Source organism: Carcharodon carcharias, chromosome 5, assembly GCF_017639515.1.
Source record: "Carcharodon carcharias isolate sCarCar2 chromosome 5, sCarCar2.pri, whole genome shotgun sequence".
Lineage (NCBI taxonomy): Eukaryota > Metazoa > Chordata > Chondrichthyes > Lamniformes > Lamnidae > Carcharodon > Carcharodon carcharias.
In genome coordinates, this window is record NC_054471.1 from 122,984,162 (window position 1) to 123,009,751 (window position 25,590).

At 38.1% G+C, this 25,590-nt stretch overlaps 1 protein-coding gene across 6 annotated transcripts in view; it reads left to right on the top strand.

Moving 5' to 3' along the window:
- ptprk (protein tyrosine phosphatase receptor type K) overlaps positions 1 to 25,590 on the top strand; it is a 673,497-nt gene that overhangs the window by 620,474 nt on the left and 27,433 nt on the right. For all 6 annotated transcript variants that reach the window (XM_041187665.1, XM_041187666.1, XM_041187669.1 and 3 more), the window contains 8 exons: positions 6,953 to 7,050; positions 8,861 to 8,977; positions 10,511 to 10,665; positions 13,496 to 13,631; positions 15,279 to 15,428; positions 16,640 to 16,813; positions 17,274 to 17,405; positions 19,787 to 19,912. In XM_041187665.1, the coding sequence (XP_041043599.1) occupies positions 6,953 to 7,050; positions 8,861 to 8,977; positions 10,511 to 10,665; positions 13,496 to 13,631; positions 15,279 to 15,428; positions 16,640 to 16,813; positions 17,274 to 17,405; positions 19,787 to 19,912 (1,088 nt within the window). The remainder of the gene's footprint in view (positions 1 to 6,952; positions 7,051 to 8,860; positions 8,978 to 10,510; positions 10,666 to 13,495; positions 13,632 to 15,278; positions 15,429 to 16,639; positions 16,814 to 17,273; positions 17,406 to 19,786; positions 19,913 to 25,590) is intronic.

Here is a 25,590-nt window from a genome sequence, read left to right on the forward strand (position 1 = left end):
ATGACTGAATATGGCATAATTTATATTATCTTGATAATATCCATCTGAATTTCAGTATCAGTTTTTAACTTGTCCCTTTTAAAAAAATGAAATAAAGTATCAAAGCATTTTTTCTTTAATTTTTGCTGATTGAAAGTTTCTCTACTAATAATTTCAGTTACTAATTGGTTGACCTTTAGTATCCCAACTGTATCCTGTCAAGTCAGCTGCAATCAATTACAGCAGTTTAACACCAAACTTGAATGGTTTGTTAGTACTGCCAACCAAAAGTTCGTTTTGGAAACCCACCAGATAACAAGAATTGATAAAGCAACTTGAACAGCACAGTTTTTGTAGTAGTGCATAATCTGTTTCACTCATTTTGAAATCCTACCTGTATTAGCTTCCAATGAATGTTAGAAATGGATAGAAATATTAATGGAAATTGCATATTTAAGTATAAATTACTTGAAATAAGTTTCAACATTCAAAATGCTTCAAGGATTCATGAACAGATACGAGACTGCCCCTTATTTCTCAGAATATAAAGGAGTTTTGGAAGAATGTGCGTAGTATTTGGATTAGAAGGCCAAGGAGAACGCTGTTCAATTCTGTAATGTTGTCACTAGGATATTAGTAAACTATAGTAGTGTGTGTATTTGGAATTGTCATAACAGTCAGGTTGTAGATTTTTTTTTACTGAAGTGTAAAGATGGATATGCAATATTTTTGTAGTATCCCGCAGCATAGTTGCAGATTTTGGCCTTGCAAATATACGTTGTGTCTTCAGAGAACACGTTGAGCTGAGTAGCACGGAGCTGATGTACTGATGGTGGTATAGGTGGAGCATTTTGATATATTAAGTTGATTATAATGTTAGGACATATATAGGATATATAATGTGGGATTAAAGCATATGAACTGAAATTTATTTTCTGGTATATATGATACCAGAATGCTAAATATTGTTTCTAAAGGTACTGCATTCCATGGCATAGGATAAAGGAACAATGTTTGTTTAAACAAGCACAGAAAATACTGGTTACAGCAAGTCAAAGTAAGGTGGTTGTTTCAGGTATCAGAAATGGAAAGTAACTGAGTCCCTTAATTCTGGGAAAAAACACATGAGAGTCTGGGAAGAATAAAGTAGACATAATTATAAATCAGGAATACCTTCCCAAAAGCAGTTTTGGGTCATTGATTCCATTAGCTGCCTCTTTGATACAAATCAGCAAAAAATTGACGATTGACTTCTGTCAGTTGTTCACCTTTGTTGTTGATATCATCTAGTTTCATCATGACATACAGATAGTTTGTTTTTTCTCTTTCCAGGTGATTCGCAGACCTGCAATTTATTTCTAGCAATTTCTGTGTTAATTGATGACTTCTAGTATTTGCTCTTTTTTTAAAAAAATGTTTCATTCATAATGTCAATTTTCTGAATGTGCAATCCTGAAATGAAGTTCTCATTATGGAGACATGGTTACAAGGAGATCAAAGCTGGGAACTAAATATTTAGGAATTTGTGACCTTTCAAAAGGACAGGCAGGAAGGAAAGGGTGGTGAGGTAGCTTTGTTAATATGGGATGGAATAAGTATGATAGCAAGAAATTATCTTGGATTGGAAGATGTAAAATCCATATGGGTGGAGCTAAGAAATGCCAAGGAGAACAAGACACTGGTGGGAGTAGTATATAGGCCCCCTAACAGAATCTGTATTGTAGGACAGAAAATAAATCAGGAGATAATGGGGGCATATAAAAAAGGCGCTACATTTATCATGGGTAATTCTAATCTTCATATAGGTTGGGAAAATCAGATTGGCAGAGGAGTCACGAGCAAGAATCCAGACAGTTTCCTAGAACAACATGTTGTGGATCCAACCAGGGATCAGCTATTTTGGATCTGGTAATGTGTAATGCGGCAGGTTTAATAAATGACCTTAGAGTAAAGGATCCCCTAGGAAACAGTGACCATAAAATGGTAGAATTTAGCATTCAGTTTGAGAGTGAGAAACTTGGGTTGGAAACAACTGTGCTAAACTTAAATAAGGGTAATTACAAAGAAATTAGGACAGAGTTGGCTGGAGTGGACTGGGAAAGGAGTTTATCAGAGAAGACGGTTGTTGAACAATGGCAGATGTTTAAGAAAATAGTTCATGACTCAAAACAAAGATATGTACCAGTGAGGAAGAAGGATACTAGGAAGGGGTTAAACCAACCTTAGTTAACCAAGGAAGTTAAGGATAGTTTCAAATTGAAAGAGGAAACATACAACGTGGCAAAGATTAGTGGAAAGCCAGAGGATTGGGAAAGTTTTAAAAACCAACAAAAGATAGCCAAAAAAACAATAAAGAGGGAGAAAATAAACTTTGTGGGTAAACTAGCAAGTAATATTAAATATATAAAAAGGAAGAGAGAGGCCAAAGTGAACAAAGGCCTCTTAGAGAATGAGGCTGGAGAAATAATAATTGGGAACCAGGAAATAGCAGAGGAGTTGAATAAATACGTTGCATCAGTCTTCGTGGTGGAAGACACTAATAGCATTCCAAAAATACTAAATAATCAAGGGGCAAAAGGCGGGGAGGAAATAAATACAATAACTATCACTAGAGAAAAGTATTACGGAAACTGATGGGGCTAAAGGCCGATAAGTCCCCTGGACCTGATGGGTTGTATTCTGGGATATTAAAGGAAGTAGCTACAGAGATAGTGGATACACTTGTGGTAATCTTCCAAAAACCCTTAGGTTCTGGAAAAGTCCCAGAGAATTGAAAAACTGCCAATATAATGCCCTTATTCAAAAATGGAGGGAGACAAAAAACAGGCAATTATAGGCCAGTTAGCTTAATAGAGTCATAGAGGTCGACAGCACAGCAAAAGGCCCTTTGGTCCATCAAGTCTGTGCTGGTCAAACAAGTACCTATCTATTCTAATCCCATTTTTCAGCACTAGGCCCGTGGCCTTGTATGCCATGGCATTGCAAGTGCACATCCAAATATTTCTTAAATGTTATGAGGGTTTCTGCCTCTACCACTCTTTCAGGCAGTGAGTTCCAGATTCCCACCACCCTCTGGGTGAAAATATTCTTTCTCACCTCCCTTCTAGATTTCCTGCCCCTTACCTTAAATCTATGCCCCCTGGTTATTGATTCCTCCACCAAGGTCTAAGGTTCCTTCCAGTCTACCCTATCTATGCCCCTCTTTGTTTTTTACACCTCAATCATGTCCCACCTCAATCTCCTCTGCTCCAGGGAAAATAACCCCAGTCTATCCAATCTCCCCTCATAACTAAAATTTTCCAGCCCAGGCAACATCCTGGTAAATCTCTGCACTCTCTCTAGTGTAATCACATCCTTCCTGTAATGCGGATTCCAGAACTGCACACAATACTCTTGCTGTGGCCTAACCAGCATTTTATACAGTTCCAGCATAACCTTCCTGCTCTTATATTCTATGTCTCGGCTAATAAAGGCAAGATCCCATATGCCTTCTTAACTGCCTTATCTACCTGTCTCACTACCTTAAGGGACCGGTGGACATGCACACCTAGGCCCCTCTGATCCTCGGTACTTCCCAGGTTCCTACCATTCACCATATATTCCCGTGCCTTGTTTGTCCTGCCCAAGTGCATCACCTGACACTTAACAGGATTAAATGCCATTGCTCAGCCCATCTGACCAGCTCGTCTATATCCTCCTGTAATCTAAGGCTGTTTTGTGTTTACCACCCTACCAATTTTCGTGTCATCCGCGAACTTAATGATCAACCCTCCAACATTCAAGTCTAACTCATTTATGTGTGCCACCAACAGCTAGGGATCCAATGCTGGTCCCTGTGGAATCCCACTGGACACAAGCATCCAGTCACAAAAACACCCCTCGACCATCATCCTCTGCTCCCTGCCACTCAGTCAATTCTGGATCCAATTTGCCAAATTGCCTTGTGTCCCATGGGCTCTTACCTTCGTTATCAGTCTCCCATGCGGGACCTTATCAAAAGCCTTGCTGAAGTCCAAGTAGACTATGTCAAATGCATTGCCCTCATCTACACACCTGGTCTTCAAAACACTTAATCAAATTGGTCAGACATGACCTCCCCTTAACAAAACCATGCAGACTGTCCTTGATTAATCCCCACCTCTCCAAGTGTAGATTAATTCTGTCCCTCAGAATTGCTTCCAATAGTTTCCCCACCACTGACGTTAGACTGACTGGCCTGTAGTTCCCTGGTTTATCTCCTCCTCCCTTCTTGAATTACGGTACCACAGTGGCTGTCCTCCAGTCCTCTGGCACCTCTCCTGTGGCCAGAGAAGTATTTAAAAATTATTGCCAGCGCCCCTGCTGTCTCCTCCCTTGCCTCACCCTACAGCCTGGGATACTATTAATCCCGGCCTGGAGATTTATCTACTTCTAAGCCTGCCAGACCACTTAGAACCTCCAACCTTTCTATGCTGATTTCTTTAATTATATCACATGGTCAAATCATAACTGAACTTATTAAAATCAGCCTTGCCCCAGTTTAGAACTCTGATTTCTGGCCCATCCTTGTCCTTGTCCTTTTCCATAACAATCTTGAAACTAATGGAGTTATGATCACTATCTGCAAAATGCTCCCCCACTGATATCTCTGCCACTTGCCCGGCTTCATTCCCTAAAATTTAAGTCCAGGACCGCCCCCTCTCTTGTAGGACCTTCTACATACTGGCTTAAAAAGCTTTCCTGGCTGCATTTTAAGAATTCTCCCTTTAAACCTGTCATACTATGACTAACCCAGTTAATATTGGGGAAGTTGAAATCCCCCACTGTTATTACCCTATTAGTTTTACACTTTTCTGAAATTTGCCTACATATCTGCTCTTCTATTTCTCTCTGACTGTTTGGGGGCCTATAGTACACTCCCAGCAATGTGATTGCTCTTTTTATGTTTTTCAGTTCTACCCATTTGGCTTCATTTGAGGACCCTCCTAAGATATCATCCCTCCTTACTGCTGTAATTGATTCCTTGACCAATATTGCGACATTCCCTGCTCTTTTTCCTGCTTCCCTGTCTCACCTGAAGACCCTATATCCTGGAATATTGAGCTGCCAATCCTGCCCCCCTCTCTACCATGTCTCTGACAGCAATGACATCATACTTCCATGTGTTAATTTGTGCCCTCAACTCATCTGCCTTATTCGTGCATTAAAATAAATATCATCCAACCTTGCCAAACTTCCCTGTGCCTTAACTGGTGGCCTTTACTTTCTATGCCTTCCAGGCTCACTTGCCCTCTCTCCTAATTTTCGATCCAGAGATTACTGCCTTTGACGTCCTGTTTTTTAATTTGCTTCCTAGCTCCCTAAATTCTGCTTGCAGGACTTCATCCCTCTTTCTACCTATGTCGTTGCTACCAAAATGTACCACAATCTCTGTCTGTTCTCCGTCATTAGGAAAATGATAGGGTCTATTATAAGTTGTAATAGCAATGTATTTAGAAATGCATAATATAATCAAGCAGAGTCAGCATGGTTTCCTGAAGGGAAAATCATGCCTGACAAATTTATTAGAATTCTTTGAGGAGATAACAATCAGGATAGATAAAGGGGAACCAGTAAATGTAATACATTTGAATTTCCAAAAGATGTTCAATAAGGTACTAGACGTAAGGCTACTTAATGAGATAAGAGCCCATGGTATTGGGGGTTGAAAATTGGCATGGATAGACGATTGGCTAACTAATAGAAGACAGAGAGTTGGGACAAGAGGGGCACTTTCACGATGGCAACCTGTAACTACAGGAGTGCCACAGGGACCAGTGCTGGGGCCACAAATATTTACAGTGTGTACTAATGACTTGGATCATGGAAGTGAATGTACTATCGCCAAGTTTGTAGATGACACAAAAATAGGTGGGAAGGCAAGTGGTGAGGATGACACACACAGTCTACAGAGAGATATAGACAGGTCAGGTGAGTGGGCAAAAACTTGGCAAATGGAATATAATGTGGGAAAATGAGAGGTTATGCACTTTGGCAGGAAGAATAGAGGAGCTGAATATTATTTAAATAGAGAAAGCTGCAGCACATAGGGATTTAGGTGTCCTCGTGCCTGAACCACAAAAAGCTAGTGTACAAGTTCAGGAGATAATAGAGAAGGCAAATAGAATGTTGGCCTTCATTTCAAAGGGACTGGAGTATAAAAATAGGGAAGTCTTGCTAAAACTATACAAGGCACTAATTAGACCACACCTAGAATACTGTGAACAGTTTTGGTCCCCTTATCCAAGGAAAGATAGACTGGCATTGAAGGCAGTCCAGAGAAGGTTCACTAGATTGATCCCAAGTATGGAGGGATTTTCTTATGAGGAGAGGCTGAGTAGGTTGGGCCTGTGCTCATTGGAGTTTCGAAGAATGAGACGTGACCTTATTGAAACATATAAGATTTTTATGGGGCTTGATTCTTATGGTTGATGCTGAGAGGCTGTTTCCCCTTCTGGAAGAGTTTAGGACCAGAGGGCATGATCTCAGAGTAAGGTGTTGTCCATTTAAGACAGAGATTATGAGGAATTTCTTCTCTTAGAGGGTGGTGAATCTGTGGAATACTTTACCGCAGAGAGCTGTGGAGGCTGGGCCATTAAGTATATTCAGGGTTGAGATAGAAATATTTTTAATCAGTAAGGGAATCAAGGGCTGTGGGGAAAAGGCAGGAAAGTGGAGTGGAGGATTATCAGATCAGCCATGATCTCATTGAATGGCGGAGCAGACTCAACGGGCCGAATAGCCTACTTCTGTTCCTACATCTTATGGTTCTATGGTCTCCCACTGGATGCATTTCTCTGATTTCTTGGTATGCAATCCAGGTAGAAAAACTCTACTTCAGAAGGGTGGATTCAGGAAATTGCCACTATGTAATGTTATGATAATTTGTGCATGAATCATCTATGATCATACATATACACCATTATTTAAATATTATTGTTCCTCAATCTTCTAGGACCAGTACACGAAACTGTGTATGATTTCTGGAGAATGGCTTGGCAAGAGCAATCAGTTTGTATCGTCATGGTCACAAATCTGGTAGAAGTTGGAAGGGTAAGTCTGATTTTAATAGAAAAATGAATGCTTTGGAATTAGTTTTAAAGTTTGAAGAAATATCCATTTTTCTTTATTTGTTCACGGGATGTGGGCATCACTGGCAGAGCCGGTATTGGTTATTCATCCCTAATATCCCTTGAGAAGAGGGTTGAAAGCCACTTTCTTGAACCACTGCAGTTCATATGATGTAGGCACCACAAGTGCGATTAGGTTGGGAGTTCTAGAATTTTGACGAGGGACAATGAAGGAAAGCGATGTATTTCCAAGTCAGGATGGTTTGTAACTTGGAGGGGCAATTGCAGGTGGTGGTGATCCCATATTCCTATATGCCTGGTCCCCTCCTCTTTCTAAGTGGTAGAGGTCGTGGGATGGAATGTGCTTTCGAAGGAACCTTGGTGAGTTGCTGCGTTGCATCTTGTAAATGGTACACACTGCTGCCATTGTGCATTGGAGGTGAAAGGGGTGAATGTTGAAGGAGGTGGTCGGGGTGTTGATCAATGGGGCCTCTATTGTCCTGGATGATATTGTGCTTCCTGAGTGTTGTTGGAACTGCATTCATCCAGACAAATGGAAAGTATTCCATCACACTGCTGACTTGTACCTTCTAGATGATGGACAAGTTTTGGGGAATCAAAAGGTGAGTTACTCACTGTAGAATTTCCAGCATCTGGCCTCCTTTTCTAGCCACAGAAGTCATTTTACTGGTTCAGTTAAATTTCTGGTCAATGGTAACCCCCCCCAGGTTGTTGATAGAGATTCAACAATGTCATTGAACGTCTGGGGAGATGGTTAATTTCTCGCTCATTGGAGATGCTCATTGGTTGGTGTTTTCATGATACAAATATTACTTGCCATTTCCAGTCCAAACCTTAATGTTGTCCAAGTCTTGCTACTTTCAGGCATGAACTTTTAATGAATAATCAGAATATGTCTATTTTTGTTAAGATGGAAAATCTAAAAAATATAATCGCTGACATTTCATTTGTAGATTTCTTTACACTTTGGTTTTTCTTCCTCTTTGCAAATGATATTTGCTGACAATTTGTGTGGTTTTATATGATGTAATATCCTCTGACCAATTGGTCAAACAAATATGTTTTTTTATTCCTGGGTTTCTGTCCTATTGTGGTGCTATATTTCCTTGGAAACTTTACAAGGTAATTTATATTTCTCTCCATTAGTGTCTATTTGGATGACCTGTTTGGAAACAGGATTTCATTTTAGGAGGAGATAATTGCAGGGAAGACTACATTATCAATGATTAATTCACCCTATAATGCAGCATATTTTGAACTAAAATGATATGACAATGTTATTGAACACATTTTAAATAAATAATTTTAAGATCTCTTTACACTACATTTGTTTAGCTCTTTATGAAGTGATTTTGGCATCATGCTGACACACAGGAATGAGATTTTCTGTAGAAAATAATCTTGTTCTAGGCTTGACATCAGGTGGGAATGTATGCCCATTGCAGTGTCGACCCTGAAAATTCTCAAGGATCCATTGGATTTCCTAGGTGTTTTATAAACATACCTGAACTCAGTTTGAATGTTTAGCAAGCAAGGATTTTCCTGTTCTCATTTAAACATTTAAAATTTCCAACTTTTGGGAAAGAATTCTGAGTGTTCAAACCTACAAAGCACTTCCCTGAACAAGACTGTTCATGTTCCAGCTAAACTGGCACAAAGCAATATGATCATGCTATTACCTGACTAGGTCTTAAGCTTAAGCTACCACACTGAAACCTGCAATATAAATCATAGCTCTTAATCATTTGAACATTTTTATGTTAATATTAAAGGTAAAATGCTACAAATATTGGCCAGATGATTCTGAAGTGTATGCAGATTTTAAAGTTACATTCATGGAAGAGGAACCACTTGCAGAATATGTGGTTCGAACATTTACATTAGAAAGGGTAAGCTGATTTATCTTAACTTTCTTCATGTCTTTTCTCTTTAGTATTTATCAAATATTTCCCTAATATAATGATATTTAGGAAAATTGGAATCCTGGCAGGCTGATGGTTAAAATTATGTTTTGCTTTCATTAATTACCTGAACTCCACAAACAGGAAGTACCTCTAGCTAAAGTAATTGGTATTTCACATTGGACTGAAAAATGAATTGATAAGCAAAGCAGCTTATAGTGGCAAATGAAGTTTCATGCTAATACTTAAAATATATTAAGCTTGATCTGTAGCCTCACCAGAGCCTGCAGCAAACATGTATGCATTACCAGCAGTGCATTTTCGACACCAATTGGCTTTTATGTTTCGGTGACAACTTAATTGAGGGCTGCAAAATATACATTATGCATTAAGTTATTTTAGTTCCAAAAAAGGAATAAGCTAATATCCATTGAAGATATTTTTAGGAAAAATAGCATGGTAATGGCATTTATGATCATTTAGTCATTTTTTTAATTACTGAGAAACTAACATTAAGAGCCATACTATAGCATGCCACAGTTTAGGATCATGAAATAAATTAGCTAAATTATGTAGCAATTGGGTTTTAAAAGCATGAAGAATGCAATTTGAAGGAAAAACTGGAAGGCAAGGGGTTCCATAGTTTTCAAGTCCCAGGAAAGAATGCCTTGATTTCAATACAGTGGCATGTAGAGAGGACAAAGCACCTGCAGGATTGCATATTTAGAATTCAAGCAACATGCGTGGAAAATTCAGAGTAGCACCAAACATAAAACAAACAAGAAAGGGGTACATTTTTTTTTAAAAAGTTAGAATCTAGAATTGAGAGCGTTATGACTTTAAATGATCAGCAGGTCCAGAAGTACAAAGAGAAATACCAGAAAGATTCTCCACACATATGTGCAGTATTCAAATCTTGAAAATCCAGGTCCATTTTAGAGAGTTTGTTCGTTAAGGGAAAAAATTGTATATTTGGCACAAAAGAGGACATTTATTTTAGTGAATGTTTCAGCAGTAGAATTGTGGGAGTTCAGTTGCAGTCATTGGGCTCAGTGAAACCAAGAATATGGACAGGCAAAGAAGGATGGAGGTTGAAACCTTTCTAAGTAATAGGTGGTAGCAGTATGTTGTACTTTGAAAAGACTTTAAGGAAGTAGTGTCTTTGAACAATTGAGAGAAATAAGATTTTCAATCCCTTTTTAAAGGAAATGAAGATGATGTAGTGATTAAGCTATTAAACTGCAGATTGGATTATATTCAGTGCATGTGATCTGAAGAAAGGATGGAATGCTGAATGGAAGTGGTAATGGATATGAAAGCAAGCAGAGTGAAAGAGTATTCAGAGCCATGTGGACAAGTCTGAATTATCTACTACAATAATAATTTGAGGGGAATCTAAGTGATTATGAATATGGATCTAGTAAGAAGGCACAATGTTTAAAAGATTAAATATGTGAAGTTGAATTCGGCAAGGAATACATTGCATTACCCCTGTTTTGAAAATGTGTTTTTCTTTCTCAGAGGGGTTTTGATGAAATTCGTGAAGTTAAACAGTTTCATTTCACTGGTTGGCCTGACCATGGTGTACCTTATCATGCAACTGGTTTACTGGCATTTATCCGTCGTGTGAAAATATCAAACCCCCCAGGAGCAGGACCAGTAGTTGTACATTGCAGGTTAGCTTTACTTATTGTGTATTCGTCTATAACATCGTTAAACTTTTTAAGTGATTTAAAACTGACTTTGTGTATATCTGTGACAAACTGTGACAGTGACATTGCCATCTCTATTGATGTTGCCTGACTCACTGTTTCCAGCATTTTCCCTTTTTATTTTATGAGTTATGTATCCTGTCTCATGAGGCACTTCATTATTATGCAACCTAATATGAAAAGGAATTGCTAATATGGGATGTGGAGAAATTCTCACTGGTGTAGTTGAATGGCTTCAATGAGAACAAATTCAAATAATACTGGACTGATTTTTGGTTATTGAAATATTTTAGATAGGTATAACACAAAGATAGGTAGGATAGGCAAGAAAAGTAAGTTGTAAAGGGGATATAGAGTCTGCAAAGGTACATAGTTTAAGTGAATGGGCAAAAATTTGGCTGATAGAGTGTAATATGGGAAAATGTGAACTTGGCAGGAAGAATAAAAAGCAGCATATTATTTACATGGAGAGAGATTGCAGAACCCTGAGGGATCTGGGTGTCCTGGTACATCAATCGCTAAAAGTTAGTGTGCAAGTACAGCAGGTGATTAGGAAGGTAAATGGAATGTAGAAGCTGTTCAGAGAAGGGCCGCTGAACCTGGGATTAGGAGTGCAGTCTTAAAAGGAAAGTTTGGACAGGTTGGGCGTGTATCCATTGGAGTTTGGAAAAATGAGAGGTGATCTTATTGAAACATAAGATCCTGAGGGGACTTGACAGGATGGATGCTGAAAAAATGTTTCTCCTTCTGGGAGAGACTAGCTTGAGGGGACACAGTTTCAAAATAAGGGTGTTCCCATTTAGGACGGAGATGAGAAGAAGTTTTTTCTCTAAGAGGATTGAGAGTCTTTGGAAGTCTCTTCCCTGGAAAGTGGTGGAAGCAGGGTTATTGAATATCTTTAAGACAGATGCAGACCACCTTTGACTCCCTTGTTAGTCAAAAGTCTTATCAGGGGTAGGTGGCTTGTGAAATTGAGGCCACAATCACATCAGCTATGATCCTATTGAATGGTGAAGCAGGCTCGAGGTGCAGAATAGCCTACTCTTGGCCCTAATTCATATGTTCGTATCCCTGGCTTACAGTATATCTACATTCCAAGTAACTATATTGCTTCCTTAGTCAACACCAGAAATTTAGAATTTGTAGGAACAGGCAGTTTAGCCTAGCCGACAAGTTTTTATGATGTTTCTCCACATTGTTGAATTCTTTCTCCCTTTATAAATGTTGCTGATTGCCTCTCAAACCTATTTATACTGTCACTTTGATGAACTTCTCTTGTAATTATTTTGCATTCCTATTACACCTTTTATACTGTCACAAACATGTTTTCTGCCAAATAATGATGTTTTAATCCACCTACTGGAAACAGGAACTTAACTTTTAAAACTAGAGACTTTTTGAAACAGACACTAAGTGTGACGTGAGCTACCCAGATGGCTACCCAATTTATATCACTGTAGCCTCACATTCCAATCTGCTGAGATGAAGACATCACATCTGCAAAGACTCATCAAGGACATTGACCTCAGGAGAGTATGAGTAAGCCATATATCCTGTCCTCATTAGCAAGGCACCAAGGCAATCATGTGGGATATTCAACAGAGGGTTCCCAGACATGAGTTCATCAAGCTGTAATGGGAATATGCTTTAAACCCAATCACTGAACAATGGAATCCTGGCTGAGAGAGAGGATTCCCAGATATGAACTGATTAAGTTACAAGGGAGAATACGCTAGTGACGACCGTGTTTCAAACAGAGTGACGGTCATGGGACAGGTCCACCCCTTTGTGTGTTTAAGCTTCTTCTTTTTCTGCAGGAAGAGGCCAAGCAGCTGAGATGCTGATGAGGGAAGACCTGAGTGGTGTCCCTCTTTCCTTTCTCTCTTTCCTACCCAACTTAGAGGATTTTGGACCCTGTTTGCTGACTGCGAGCACCCAGGGATATCCCTGCTACACACACAGACTTCTTGAAGAAAATCAACCCCGCACCACTGTCTCCAGGAGCACAGCCAAATCAACTGGCTACATCTTTAAATCACCACCATGCTGGAAGCATCAGGACCACCAAGGGAAAGCTTCAGGACCACCAAATTCAGCATGAAGCCAACCAAGTCATTAACTTCCACAGACTGTGTACCCTTTTTATTTCTCTGGACTCTAATTCGATTATCCTTTCCCACTCCGTAATTTATTTGTGTGTGTGTGCACATACAAAGGTTGGAGCATATTTCATTATTTTTTACTTAGACCGGGTTAAGTATAACAAAGCTAACCTTCTTCTTTGTTAATACTCAAGAAAACCTGTCTGCTTGAGACTTTTATGATCACAGTGCATGAATATTAAACACTTACTGAATTGCAAAGTATATCCTTTTCACAAGAACTCTGTTACAGTCAAAGGAGTGGGAAAAGAGGTTCAACTCCTCCTTACCCTATCATAACAATACAAAAGGTTCCATTTGGATCCCCTTCTAATTCTTAACGTCCTAGTGTTCAACACTTGACTGCAAATGTTTGAATCCTTAGATATAGGAAAGTTTGCCTGGGTCAACTTTATCAATTCCTTTTACAAACTTTAACTTTGATTGTACGTGGAATTTTGAAAACAGCATGTTGGAAATTTTAAGCTGCAACATATTGTTTTTAATCTAAACTGCGTTTTAACTGAGTTTATGTAATTTTAAAAAAATCTATTAATGCTCTCAATGACAATATTTGTTTGTCAGCTGAACTTTAGCATAACCAAAAATTAGGATGAGGTATGAAATTCACATTTCTGCTTTTGTGTTTTCAGTGCTGGGGCTGGAAGGACTGGCTGCTATATCGTTATAGATATTATGTTAGACATGGCAGAGCGAGAAGGAGTTGTTGATATCTATAACTGTGTTAAAGCATTACGATCAAGGCGTATCAATATGGTTCAGACAGAGGTAAGATTGAAATCAGTGTAATCAAAGAACACAGTCCTTATCATCTTAATGCATTAATATGCCAGAAAATCCCAACCATTCTTTCTGAAACCCACAACCACTACCACCTAGAAGGACAAGGGCAGCAGATAGTTGGGAACACCATCACCTGGAGGTTCCCCTCCAAGTAACTCACCATCCTGACTTGGAAATATATCGCTGTTCCTTCACTGTTGCTGGGTCAAAATCCTGGAACTCTCTTCCTTATAGCACTGTAGGTGTACCTAAACCACATGGACTGCAGCGGTTCAAGAAGGCAGCTCACCACCACCTTCTCAAAGGCAACTACGGATGGGCAATAAATGCTAGCCCAGCCAGCGAAGCCCACATCCCGTGAATGAATGAAAAAAAATTGGAAATGTAACATAGAAAATGTATGGCACAAAAGGAAGCTATTCAGCCCATCATGCCCATGCCAGCCAGAAAAAAGCTATCCAGCCTGATCCCGCTTTCTTGTCTCTAACACCATTTCAGACAGTGAGTTCCAAATCCCTACCATCCTCTGGGTAACAAAAACCTCTGACTTCCCTTTAATCCTTTTTGCTAATTATTTTAATTCCATGCCCCTAGTTATTGACCTCACTGTTAAGAGAAATAGGTCCTCCCAAACCACAGTGCCTAGGCCCCTTAAAATTTTGTACATCTCAATTAAACCCCCCTGCAGCCGCCTCTGTTCAGAAGAAAATAACTGCAGCCTATCCAATCTTTCCTCATAAATAGAATTCACCATTCCTGGCAACAGCACTGTAAATCACCTCTGTACCCTTTCCAGTACGATTACATTCTTTGTGTAATGCAGTGACAAAAAACTATTCACAGTACTCTAGCTGCGGCCTAAGTAGTGTTCTATTCAGTTCTAGCATAATCTCTACACTGTTATATTCTGTGCCTTGACTACATCTTAGGAAAGGAAGAAGTGTTGTAAAGTTGACTCAATAGGAAGAGCTTTTTTCTGTTAAAACTGTTGGTTTGGGACTTACCCTTAAAGTACCAAGCTATGGTTTGGACTGAAAGGCAGTTGCTATAATCAGACAGCCCTTTAATGAATTGAAATATGCATTCTGATGAACACTGTGAGAAGGATCATGTGGTATGAACTGATCTATAACACATGGCAAAAATCTGTTGCACTCCAGACAATTTGAAATGCCCAACACATTCAGATTACAGGTACAGTATTCCAAATCCAGCACACTTGGGACAGAGATCCTGCCAGATTTCAGATTTTCCTGAATTTTGGGAGAAACTCTTTCACACAGGCTGTCTCTACGACACACTCTATACTGATCATTAATGGTGGTGGGTTGAGGCTTAATACTAAAAAACGTTTTAGCCTTAATTTCACTGGCATTTCTGATTTTCCTATGCACCTTTTGGATCTTTACAAAACATAGAGAACTAATTTACTCTTATTTTAAATTTGCATTTCCTGTAGTCAAATGGCAAAAATCTACCTTGTATAAGCAGCCTGGTATCTGAGGAGATAAATTGTTTGAGTTTCTCTTTCCAGTGAACTACATCCCACAGTGGATACTCCTCATGTGCAATTAACTTTTTTAATAACTGCAAAGTGAGAAGTTGTTACTGACTGGATGTTTTATTTTTAAGGAACAATACATTTTCATTCATGATGCCATCTTAGAGGCTTGTCTATGTGGGGACACTTCAATACCTACATGTGAGGTCAAGCCAACATATTATGAAATGACAAGAGTTGATTCACAGAGTAACTCCTCACAACTTAAAGATGAATTTCAAGTAAGTAAGCTTCAGCTATGAGATGTCGTGTTTTCCACATTGCAGTTCAGCACTCGCCATTATTTCAGAGCAAATGTGTATTCACATTCTTGTGGCAGGACGGTAGTTTTTAATAAATTTATGGTAACAAATTTGGATTAGTCAAACTGGACTTTGGGAAAAATTCATATTCAGTGGATGTAACTGTGTGTGAATAGTCTGGCCTGTAGGAATTGGCTTCTTAATGGTGTAAAATTGTGCATTTTTTAATGTTGGTTGCAACTTTTAAAAAATTTTATTGTGTTGTTTAGTTTGCATATGGATAGCTGTATAAACTTTTTTGGCAGACCTATTTTTTTTGCATTGCGAGACTTCTATTCTATTGTTGGTTACAAGTCATCTTTCCAACTGCTCTTTCATTTGCATAAAACAAAAATGGCAACATTGTTCATCACATTTCTTTGGAAAAGGGGGGCCATGTTTGACAGGGCACACAATTTATTCCAACTGACAGGACTGCCAAGAATGCAGACCATTGTAGATGGCAATCATGTACTGTACAGACCATCAAGCTTAGCTGCAGTTCCTGAAAGTAAATGTAACTGTTCTTCTCTGGCGAGGGAGCCATGGAAACTAGAACTGGGCAATCCTCCCATGCAATAGCATATTCACTTTTATGTCCACCAAATGAGATTGTGTGTTATGCTGCTCAGTAAATTGGCCACAGATTTTCCATAGTCCTTCATTATGCTGACTATCAATGCAAGGCCAAAATGGTGCTAGGAACTTAGGCTCATTATTCAACTAACCTTACTATGTAAAATAGTGTGCAGTCAGCTGAGTACACTTACTGAGAACTTTGCATTAGCAACCAGCCATTCCCAACGCACTTTACCAGGACTCTGTGATCACCTGAGAGTGTGGTGGAGGCAGGTTCAATGAATGGCCTCCTCCTGCAGTGTAACAACTCTGATTCTATGATTCATATAGTCGTCAGTACTTCCCCAGGTAGTGAAATGCTGAAACTGCAACTTTGATTTAATAATTTGAATTTTACTTAAACTGCTAACTCAGTTGGTGCAGCTGCTTATCACCCAAAGCATGTAGTTTAACTAATTATTATTTTATACAGAGGTGTGCTCTCGATGAATCTTTAGTCAGGCTTTATATTGAAAAATGTCAACTTGTACAATACCTATTAAAGAACTATGTTGCTTTCTTTTGCCACACAGACACTAAATTCTGTATCTTCTCAACTGCAACCTGAAGACTGCAGCATAGCTCTTCTTCCCAGGAATCACGAAAAGAATCGATACATGGATGCACTGCCACCAGACAGATGTCTGCCATTCTTAATAACCATTGATGGTGAAAGCAGCAACTACATCAATGCTGCCCTAATGGATGTATGTGTTTCATTTTAACACCAGATTATTTTTTTTTTAATCAGCACATGCATTTTTTGGTTATTTTATTAACAATTTGATTCAATACTGCAATATATGTTATGTTGTACCACAGAAAAAGTGTGAAACAAGTTTGATTTCTCCATTCACACCAAACAATGAGATTGCAATTTCAGCTGGTACAATAGGGGTGCCACAGATTGGATACCGGGGAAGTGAGACAATTTAAGCTTGAAGAGCAAGTTGTAGCAAGCCATGCCTGCACATGTCTAAGCAACCAGAACTTAAGAGTGAAACTGTTGAGCAATTTCCTCACCTGCTATCCATTAATTGGGAACCTGGGCGAAAAATGGATTAACCTTACCTCAAATTAAAATTGAGTAATTTTTGCTTTTCAGTCATAACTTTAAAAAAGAGAGATAAACCATTTTGTTATTTTATGCTCTTCATTCCTTTTCAGAGTTACAGACAACCAGCTGCCTTTATAGTCACCCAGCATCCTTTGCCAAATACAGTCAAAGACTTCTGGAGATTGGTATATGACTATGGCTGCACTTCTATAGTAATGCTCAACGAGCTGGACCTTGTGCAGGTAGCTATAATGATTTTGAAATTGTGCAAAAATACAGGGCTGTTCCAATATGTAAAGAACAATTTTAAAGCTTTTGTTCCCTAAAACAATTTATTGTGTAATTTAAAAACCCAGCCACATAAATGAGCAGACTACGTATTGCCACTGATTAATAATTCACTTTGCTGCTAAACAAAACACAGCACATCTAAGAAAAGTTTTTTTTTTCATAAACAAACTTCATGATCTCAACCCTCAAACTGATTAGTGTAAAATCAGTGATTTTAAGTTATAATCCTGTCTCCAGTATTTTCTTTTACTTGGTCAATCAACTCAAAAGATCTTTGTAGGCTTATGGTCCTTCAAATTTTATTATCGACTACCAGTTTCAGGGGGAGAAGAACTCTTGCTTCATTTTCAATGAAATGTTCTTTGAACACACCATCAAAAATCAATCTTCACTGAACCATCCAAGCATCAAATAGATGTTCAAAATGTATTATTTATTTGCATGTTAATATCCAAAATTTGTTTCAACTTTGATTTTTTGGGAAATATTAATGATAAAACACCATAATTTTGTCAACTGCACCTTCTTTGCATATGTTTCCAGAGTAGGTGGACTAGTGGAGTCTCTGCTCGTAATGAAACTTTCATCTTCAAAGCATGCATGAAAAATTTCTAGCTTAGCATGAATCTGTTTGCCCTCAGAGTAACTTTATTCATTTTGGTGACTTTATGGTAGCCTGTAATTGCTTTCGGAGCAATAGTACTTACAGACATGTTGTAAGACTGATAACCCAGCTTATAGCAGAGCTTTGATTTATTCTAAAATCTGTCCATCTTGACCTACATTTGGTTTAACCAGCCAGCATTGGCATAAACCATACCATGCCTCAGGACCAATGCGCCCTCTAAGTTGTGCATATGCAACAAGTGGGGCGGCAGGGGTGGGATGTGTATGAGGGGAGGGAGGACAAAGCGCGTGCGTGCGTGTGTGTGTGTGTGCGGGGGGACCAGGGATGGAGCATGTGTGTATGAGGAGAAGGAGGATGGGTCATGTGTGTATGAGAAGAGGGAGGATGGAGACCAGTGAAGGATAGGGAAGCTGGTTGCGACCAGGAGGAGGTGGAGGCGAATTGGGACCTTTTGGGACAGGGAAAATAGGACCAGTAGGAGAGCAATGTTCATTCTAAGATGAATCTAAGATCATTAGATGTGTGACTGTGCAGCAATCTGGCATATACCACACATTGAAATAAATTGGCTGCTCACAAGGTTTTCATCTTCAGAGGAGTTTGTAACCAGCCCAGCACAAAGAGCATTTTGAAGTAAGGGCAGAGGAGTAGTCTTTGTGCTGGTATGGCTTATTGCTGAACTTGGATTGTCTTGAGAAGATAGTAACAGATAGACTTCTTGAACCACGTCTGACATTTTAGCAATGTTGCTCCCATAATGGTGCTAAATATGAAATTCCAGAATTTTGATGAATGGGAGGTGATGGTTTTCCTGTGATATTACTGCTCTTGTCCCTTTTGGAGGTAGCGGTTCTGGATGTACTTGTGGTGAGTTGTTGCATGGCACCCTCTAGTTAGTCTGTGTGTAGCCACAGTGGCACTTGTTGTGGAGGAGTGAATCTAGTCCACTTACCGTATCACCAAGCAGGTAGACTGCTTTGTCAGGGATTGTGTCAAGTTGGACCTATCCAGGCAAGTGGCGAATGTTCCATTCTATTCATGACTGGAGCTTATTAGAAGGTGGAGAAAGTCTTGAGGGGTCAGGTGGTGAGCCACTCACCACAACATACTCAACCACTGCCATGGTGTTATAATTTCTCCAGTTAAGCATCAGGTTGTTGGTGACCTATTGTTGGTGGAGGACCAGTGTTGATAATGTTATGGGAGAACAGACAATGGTGGTTAGGTGGTTTCTTGTGTGTGATGTTTATTGGCTATCATTTATATGACACAAGTTTTATCTGCTACTTCTTTGCCCAAGCTTGAATGCTATCCAGTTCTTGCTGTTGACATCAGATACGGTCTGAATTGCTTGTTTGTCCCTCCCTTTGGATCGTACGTGACTTCCTTTTGATAATTCTGCACAGCTGCACATTTAGGAGTTTGTTAGGGTAATCAGACACCCAAAGCATGCTGAAGTTACATTATTTTTATGCAGCAATTGTTAAAAAATTGATTTTGTGTTTTTAATGTTTATAGCATTCAGCAAAGAGTCCTCATAAAATTTGCCTAAAATGATATTGAAGAATCCCTTCTCATAACAAATAGTTAAGTTGACAAGTAGTTCTACATACCCAAGGTGCATAGCTGCTTTTATCACGACTTGATATGTTACTTTGCAGCTCACTTGTGACCATGAAGTACAAATTTATTTTTGTAAATTAGGGATGTCCACAGTATTGGCCAGAAGAAGGGACACTTCGATATGGGCCAATCCAAGTTGAATGCATTTCTTGTTCAATGGATTGTGATTTAGTAAGTAGGATCTTCAGGATATGCAATCTTACCAGGGTAAGTGTTCTTACATCAGATTTTATTCTAGGAACCTTAGCTAAATGAAATTGTTTTTGTACTGATTTTTTTTATTGTACAGGCTCCATTTATTTGAGTTTCTGGTGTTCTCACCTTCCCTTGCCTTCATTTTAACACACTGCAATAAAAATGGGCACATACTGGACAATAAAAATGTTTACCTGCACGGATAAAATTGTTACCTTGATGATTTGAAAACGTTCACTTGGTTATGAACTTTGTTTTTTTTAAAATTACATTAAAACGACGCAGCAAATGCCTAAAAGGTTTCTTGAAAATAAGTAAATGGAATGCAGGGAGTCTTAATTTCATCCTATGTTTATGATTAAATAAATCCTTAATCAAGATTTTCATTTAATTCCACCTTACTTTTGCTAATCTGTGGAATATCTATTGATAAATTGACAATTTACAAATGATAATGCAAGTTAGCCTCATTAGATTGAACAAAGCCACCCACTTTTTTTTAGATATGCTAGTCTGTAAAGCATCTGACATCTTCCAAACATGATAATGTACTGCAGAAGGATTTGTACAGGTTTCGCTGTCTAGTTTTTAAAATGAACTTCACATGTTCTTGTTGTAAAGCTAAAATAGGTCTTGGGTCCCAGAATAGTATTATCTTGAAGGACAGTTGTACCCATTTAAAAAAAAATATAATCTGTAGATTTAGAATAAATTAAGAATGCACATTTTCAACCACCCACCTATGTCATTTTATCAATTTCTCCTGTAAATTACCTTCCTACTAATCAGGTGTGCATGCTTCATTTTACAGACCTAGCCTATTTTAAATAAAAATTATAACCACAGTATATATATGTAATATAATTTAAACTTCAAAATGAACTTGGTAATGTAAGACTGTGCTTGTTACAATTTATGTAATAATGCAACATCCAAAATGACAAAGCATTGCACTGTGAGGTAATGATAGTAATGTGGGGTAATGATAGTAATGTGGGGTAATGATGGTAATGTGTGGTTTTGCTCCTACAGTACACAATATTGCTATATCCTGGGTAACAATTGTCACTGGATATAATCTTCCCCTGCATGAAAGGGAAATTCAGACGGTCAGTCACCCTGTGCCAGTCTTGTACATTTCCTATAACTGTAGAGTTACATGGGCAGAGGTGCTTTTGTGGCTTGTTCTTTGTTAGACAAAGCAAATAGTTTGGGGAGATGTGAAACGTACACAATTCTGCTTCGTATTCTCCTGTGAAAAGATGTAGAACAATAAAATGTTATCATCAGAATGTATTTTCTAACAATATTTTTTTAATTTTTATGGGAGAACAGAAACTTACATATTAGAAACTATTTTAAAGCAATGTTATAGATTGAGAAGGTGGGAAATGTCATGTAACATTAATTCAATTCTATCACATAATGCTGCTCTGTAACCAATTACTTTTGCAGCTGTACCCAGTCCACATGCTCTGAAAATGCCTGATTGCATGGACTGTGTGATGAAGTGAATGTAACATTTTGTCAGAAACATAAACTCCAATGCAACAAAATGTTTAACACATTTGTACATTCTTACAGTAATTGAAATCTATTTTAGTTGCTTCTAATTGCTCTTCTTTCCATTTCTGCTCCGCACTTCCTGGCACAGTTTCAGACCTTACTACACAATTCTATGAAATTATTTAGTATTGCTATCCAGTCTTGCTCTAGGATCCCACTCACTCAGTTGCACTTCGGGCTTCTAGGAAACTAATTTTCCATTCAGCGTCCATTCACAGGCACTGTTTGTTTCCTTTTCCAGCCCTACTTGTTGACGAGTTACAACCTAGAACTTCAATTACCAATCCTTTTTTTTAAATTTAAACCTTAATCCCAATATGAGGGTGATACTCACAAGACTGTATTAATTGCCCTTCCCTACTTGTGCTTTAAAGTTGGTGATGGGCACACCCTTGAACTGCTTAGTGAAGGTGCACTGTCTTCAAGTGGCCACACTTTCCATGAAATTCAATCCACAAAATTAACTAAATTGTCTGTCCCTCAGTAAATGTAATATAACCAATTAATTTCATAATTTCTGTGTGACTGGGGTTCAGTTATTTAATAATTTTATCTAGATGAATCAGATTCACTTAATGGAATCAAGCAAATTAATTTCATGACGTTTGGATCAGTGAATTGAACCTATCAGGTTAATTTTATAATGTGTTTCCCAGTGAATGGCATCCAGATAATTCATTTTATCACTTGTGATTCACTGAGTTTAATCCAGTGAATTAATTTCATTATGTAGCTAACTCAAATAAAACAATTTCATTTTCCTTTTAGTGAATTAACCAGCAAATTGACATAATCATATGTTGTTAAACCAGGGAAATCCATAGAATTATAACGTATATTCCTAACAATTTCTGTTTTCATTTTAGTCACATATTTAGAATGTATTCTCTCCAATTTTTGTAAATGAATGTATTCGAATTGAATGTCACAATAACATAATAGTCTATATTAATGTAAGATAAGCCCCCCAAAAAATAATTACCGTACTCAATATAGCAATGCAGACAAACGCTACTGAAAGGTGGGAAACTTAAAAGCTTTTTGAAAGACCTGTAATTGACTTGTGATATGTTTTTGTTTTTAATTTAGTTTAGCTTTAGAAAAGTGGCTGATGAAATTTTCTTGATGTCTTAACTTGAGGTGGCATGCAAAATCGGGCGATAAAATGTTTAATCAAATGTAAGAAAAAATGAATGTGGTTTAGCTATTTGGTTATTATATTAAATGTATGACCCCACTATGCTGCCTTTCATCTATTTTACAACATGCTCCATTGAAGAGAATAATAAGGGGAAAGAAAGTGAACAACAAAGAGAAGTTTTATTGAAATAACAAGAAAGTGAGAGTGAGAAAGAATACACACTGGACACAGATTGTTTTCTAATAAAAAAATAAAATCACTGATTTGAAAGATTGGTAGAGCAGGAGTAATTTTATGAGGCTAAAACTGTTTTAGATCATAATGGCAAGTCAAGAAGCAGAGGAGTTGGATCTGAAATATTACTTTTACTCTATTGAAGCAGAGGAAGAATAAATTCTTCTTGTATGAAAAGTGACAGTGTAAAAGGTAGCGCTCTAATGGAATGGAAAGACATGAGAAAGAAAATAAGCCATTTATACACGTGCACCATTGGGATGTATGATTCTCGATGAATACAATCACTCTTTATTGACTATGGTAGTCCTAAACCACAAACCTGCTCCCAAGGATTTTTTTCAAAAGCAAAATGCAGATGCTGGAAATCTGAAATAAAGATGGAAAATTCTGGAAATGCTCACCATGTTGTTTATGTTTCAGGCTGTGTCAAGATGGATAGCACAGTGCACGGATCACTATGTGAAGGCATTTTTCCAGATTTACAACACTAATTTCACTTGAGGATGATTAACATTGATCCCCAGCCAGTTTAAAAAATATTTAAGATGCAATAACACTGAAACAGAGAGGTTGCATTTCAGATTATTATCATTTTAAGTGACCTCCTAATGCCCAAATAACATCACAAAGAAGCAAAGAGGTGAAGATGAATATAAAATCTATGTAAAAATAAGATCCAATCAGTAGTGAATGCCCTTAATTTGTTCTATCTCACTTGATTGCAGTTTGAATTCACATTATACAATTCAAGAATATGCATTGCATGGTATACTGCTTAGCCATTCAAATGCGAGAAGGCCATGGTTTGATTCATGCAAAGTTGGTTAATCTCAGTAGGGGTAAGGGTTTGGGGCATAAGTATTTGCCAAGGGCAGAGATGTGCAAACATGATTAGTGACAAGTGAAGGCATCTAGAATGCTGTGCACTTTTGGACTTCAGGTGAAGAAAGGATCCAGATCAGCTGTGATGTCTGATAGTTAAATAGTCAACATGCAATGCCCACTCCACACAAGAAGATTAGCTGCTTGAGAAAGTTGTTAGTGAGCTATTAATTCTATGACTTTTTACTCCAGTATAAGCAGCAGCCTTTTGGTGGAGAATACATTTTTATGACCGTGTAAATCAAATGTGGCTAGCTGATATCTCCCAAGCCACATGTGGCTGTTCTGTGTCTGAAATTTCACTTGCCACCTGTTAATGGACTCAATTCCAGTTAATATAGAAGATGGGGTGGGGGTGGAATTTTAATCCAATCCGCCCAGCAGGAAGCTGAGCCCTTTACACCATGCAGGATTTCAGTTTCCATTTGATGTTCTAGCTGGGCAGGTTAGGTTAAAATTATACCCATGCAGCTAGTCGGATTTTCTTCATTTTTACTGGATTAACCAATCTATTTTGAATTGTAGCAATTGCAATATAAACATATTTCAGCTCAGGAAGCCACCATTTCCTTTAACACATCTCAACAATTTTAAAATGTATTTCCACTTACTATTTATATTCACAGTACAATCTTTAACACATTGTAGATCTCAGATGAAGTATCTGAAGCCGCAAATAATTCAGGCAGTGCAAGAAATTTGTGCTAGTCTATTTCAGAACACCCTGCTGTAACTCCAATCCTAACATCCTTTCTTCCGTTTGGTTGGTAAACTGTAGCTTCTGAGTAAATGGTCTATATCAAAAGTTAGTTTCAACTGAGGCTGGGGGTAGGCATGTTGAGGATGAGAAACATTTGTTACAGTCACTACAGTTCATTCTCATTTAATAAGCAGGATTATGTAATGCATTCCACAATGTAATATATTGTGTTATATTTTAAAGGATCTACTAAGGTCTTCATGGACCATATTTTTTTTAAAAAGTACTTAATATAGAATTTATGATTAGAGCTTCATGTATCAATAAATCTCATAAATTGACTGCTGTGAACTGATTACACTGGGTCTTCTATTGCCCTATGTAGAGAATTTCAACCATAAACCCTGTTACCCTGTAAGCATCATTGGAATCCAATAAACAGTTATGTTCACACAACTCATTACTGCATTAGAAACTCTCAATCGCCTAAACAATTACTTATAAATCACTTAGGTTATACACGGGAAGGGAATTGATCCTTGTAATTAGGATATAGTTTATGTGAATAGTCTCTTCCCTAAATTGCGATTAGTAATCCAAAAGCCTATCAATTGTTAAAGTAGGGAGAAATTAATGTTGGTTAAATGACCTTGTTAAAAACTCCCCAAAATGCCTAAAAAGCTGATTTCAAAGCATAGACGGAATTGTAAGCAGCCCTTGCATTCATGTTAAATAAGTCCTTCCGAAAAGCATCCCTTTGATATTGTGACTTTAAGATTGTATCCAGGTACATTAGAAGTGACACTGGCAGTTCTGCCCAACTCCGCCTGAGTGAGAATCACTTGCAAATGTAATTAAGTGAAAAGGAATATCAATTTGTAATCTGAGAAGTCATGTTTGTAAAATTCTCCAAGGTTGACGATGGTGTTGACGGTGGTCAAGAGGCTATCTTCAGTTGATTTTTGTGGCTGATTTAAAAGAAAAACAGTGGGGTAATTTAACTGGGTGACTAACACACCATTATTCCACCACAGCGATAAAAACAAAAAACTGCAGATGCTGGAAATCCAAAACAAAAACAGAATTACCTGGAAAAACTCAGTAGGTCTGGCAGCATCGGTGGAGAAGAAGGGTCACGAGGACTCGAAACGTCAACTCTTTTCT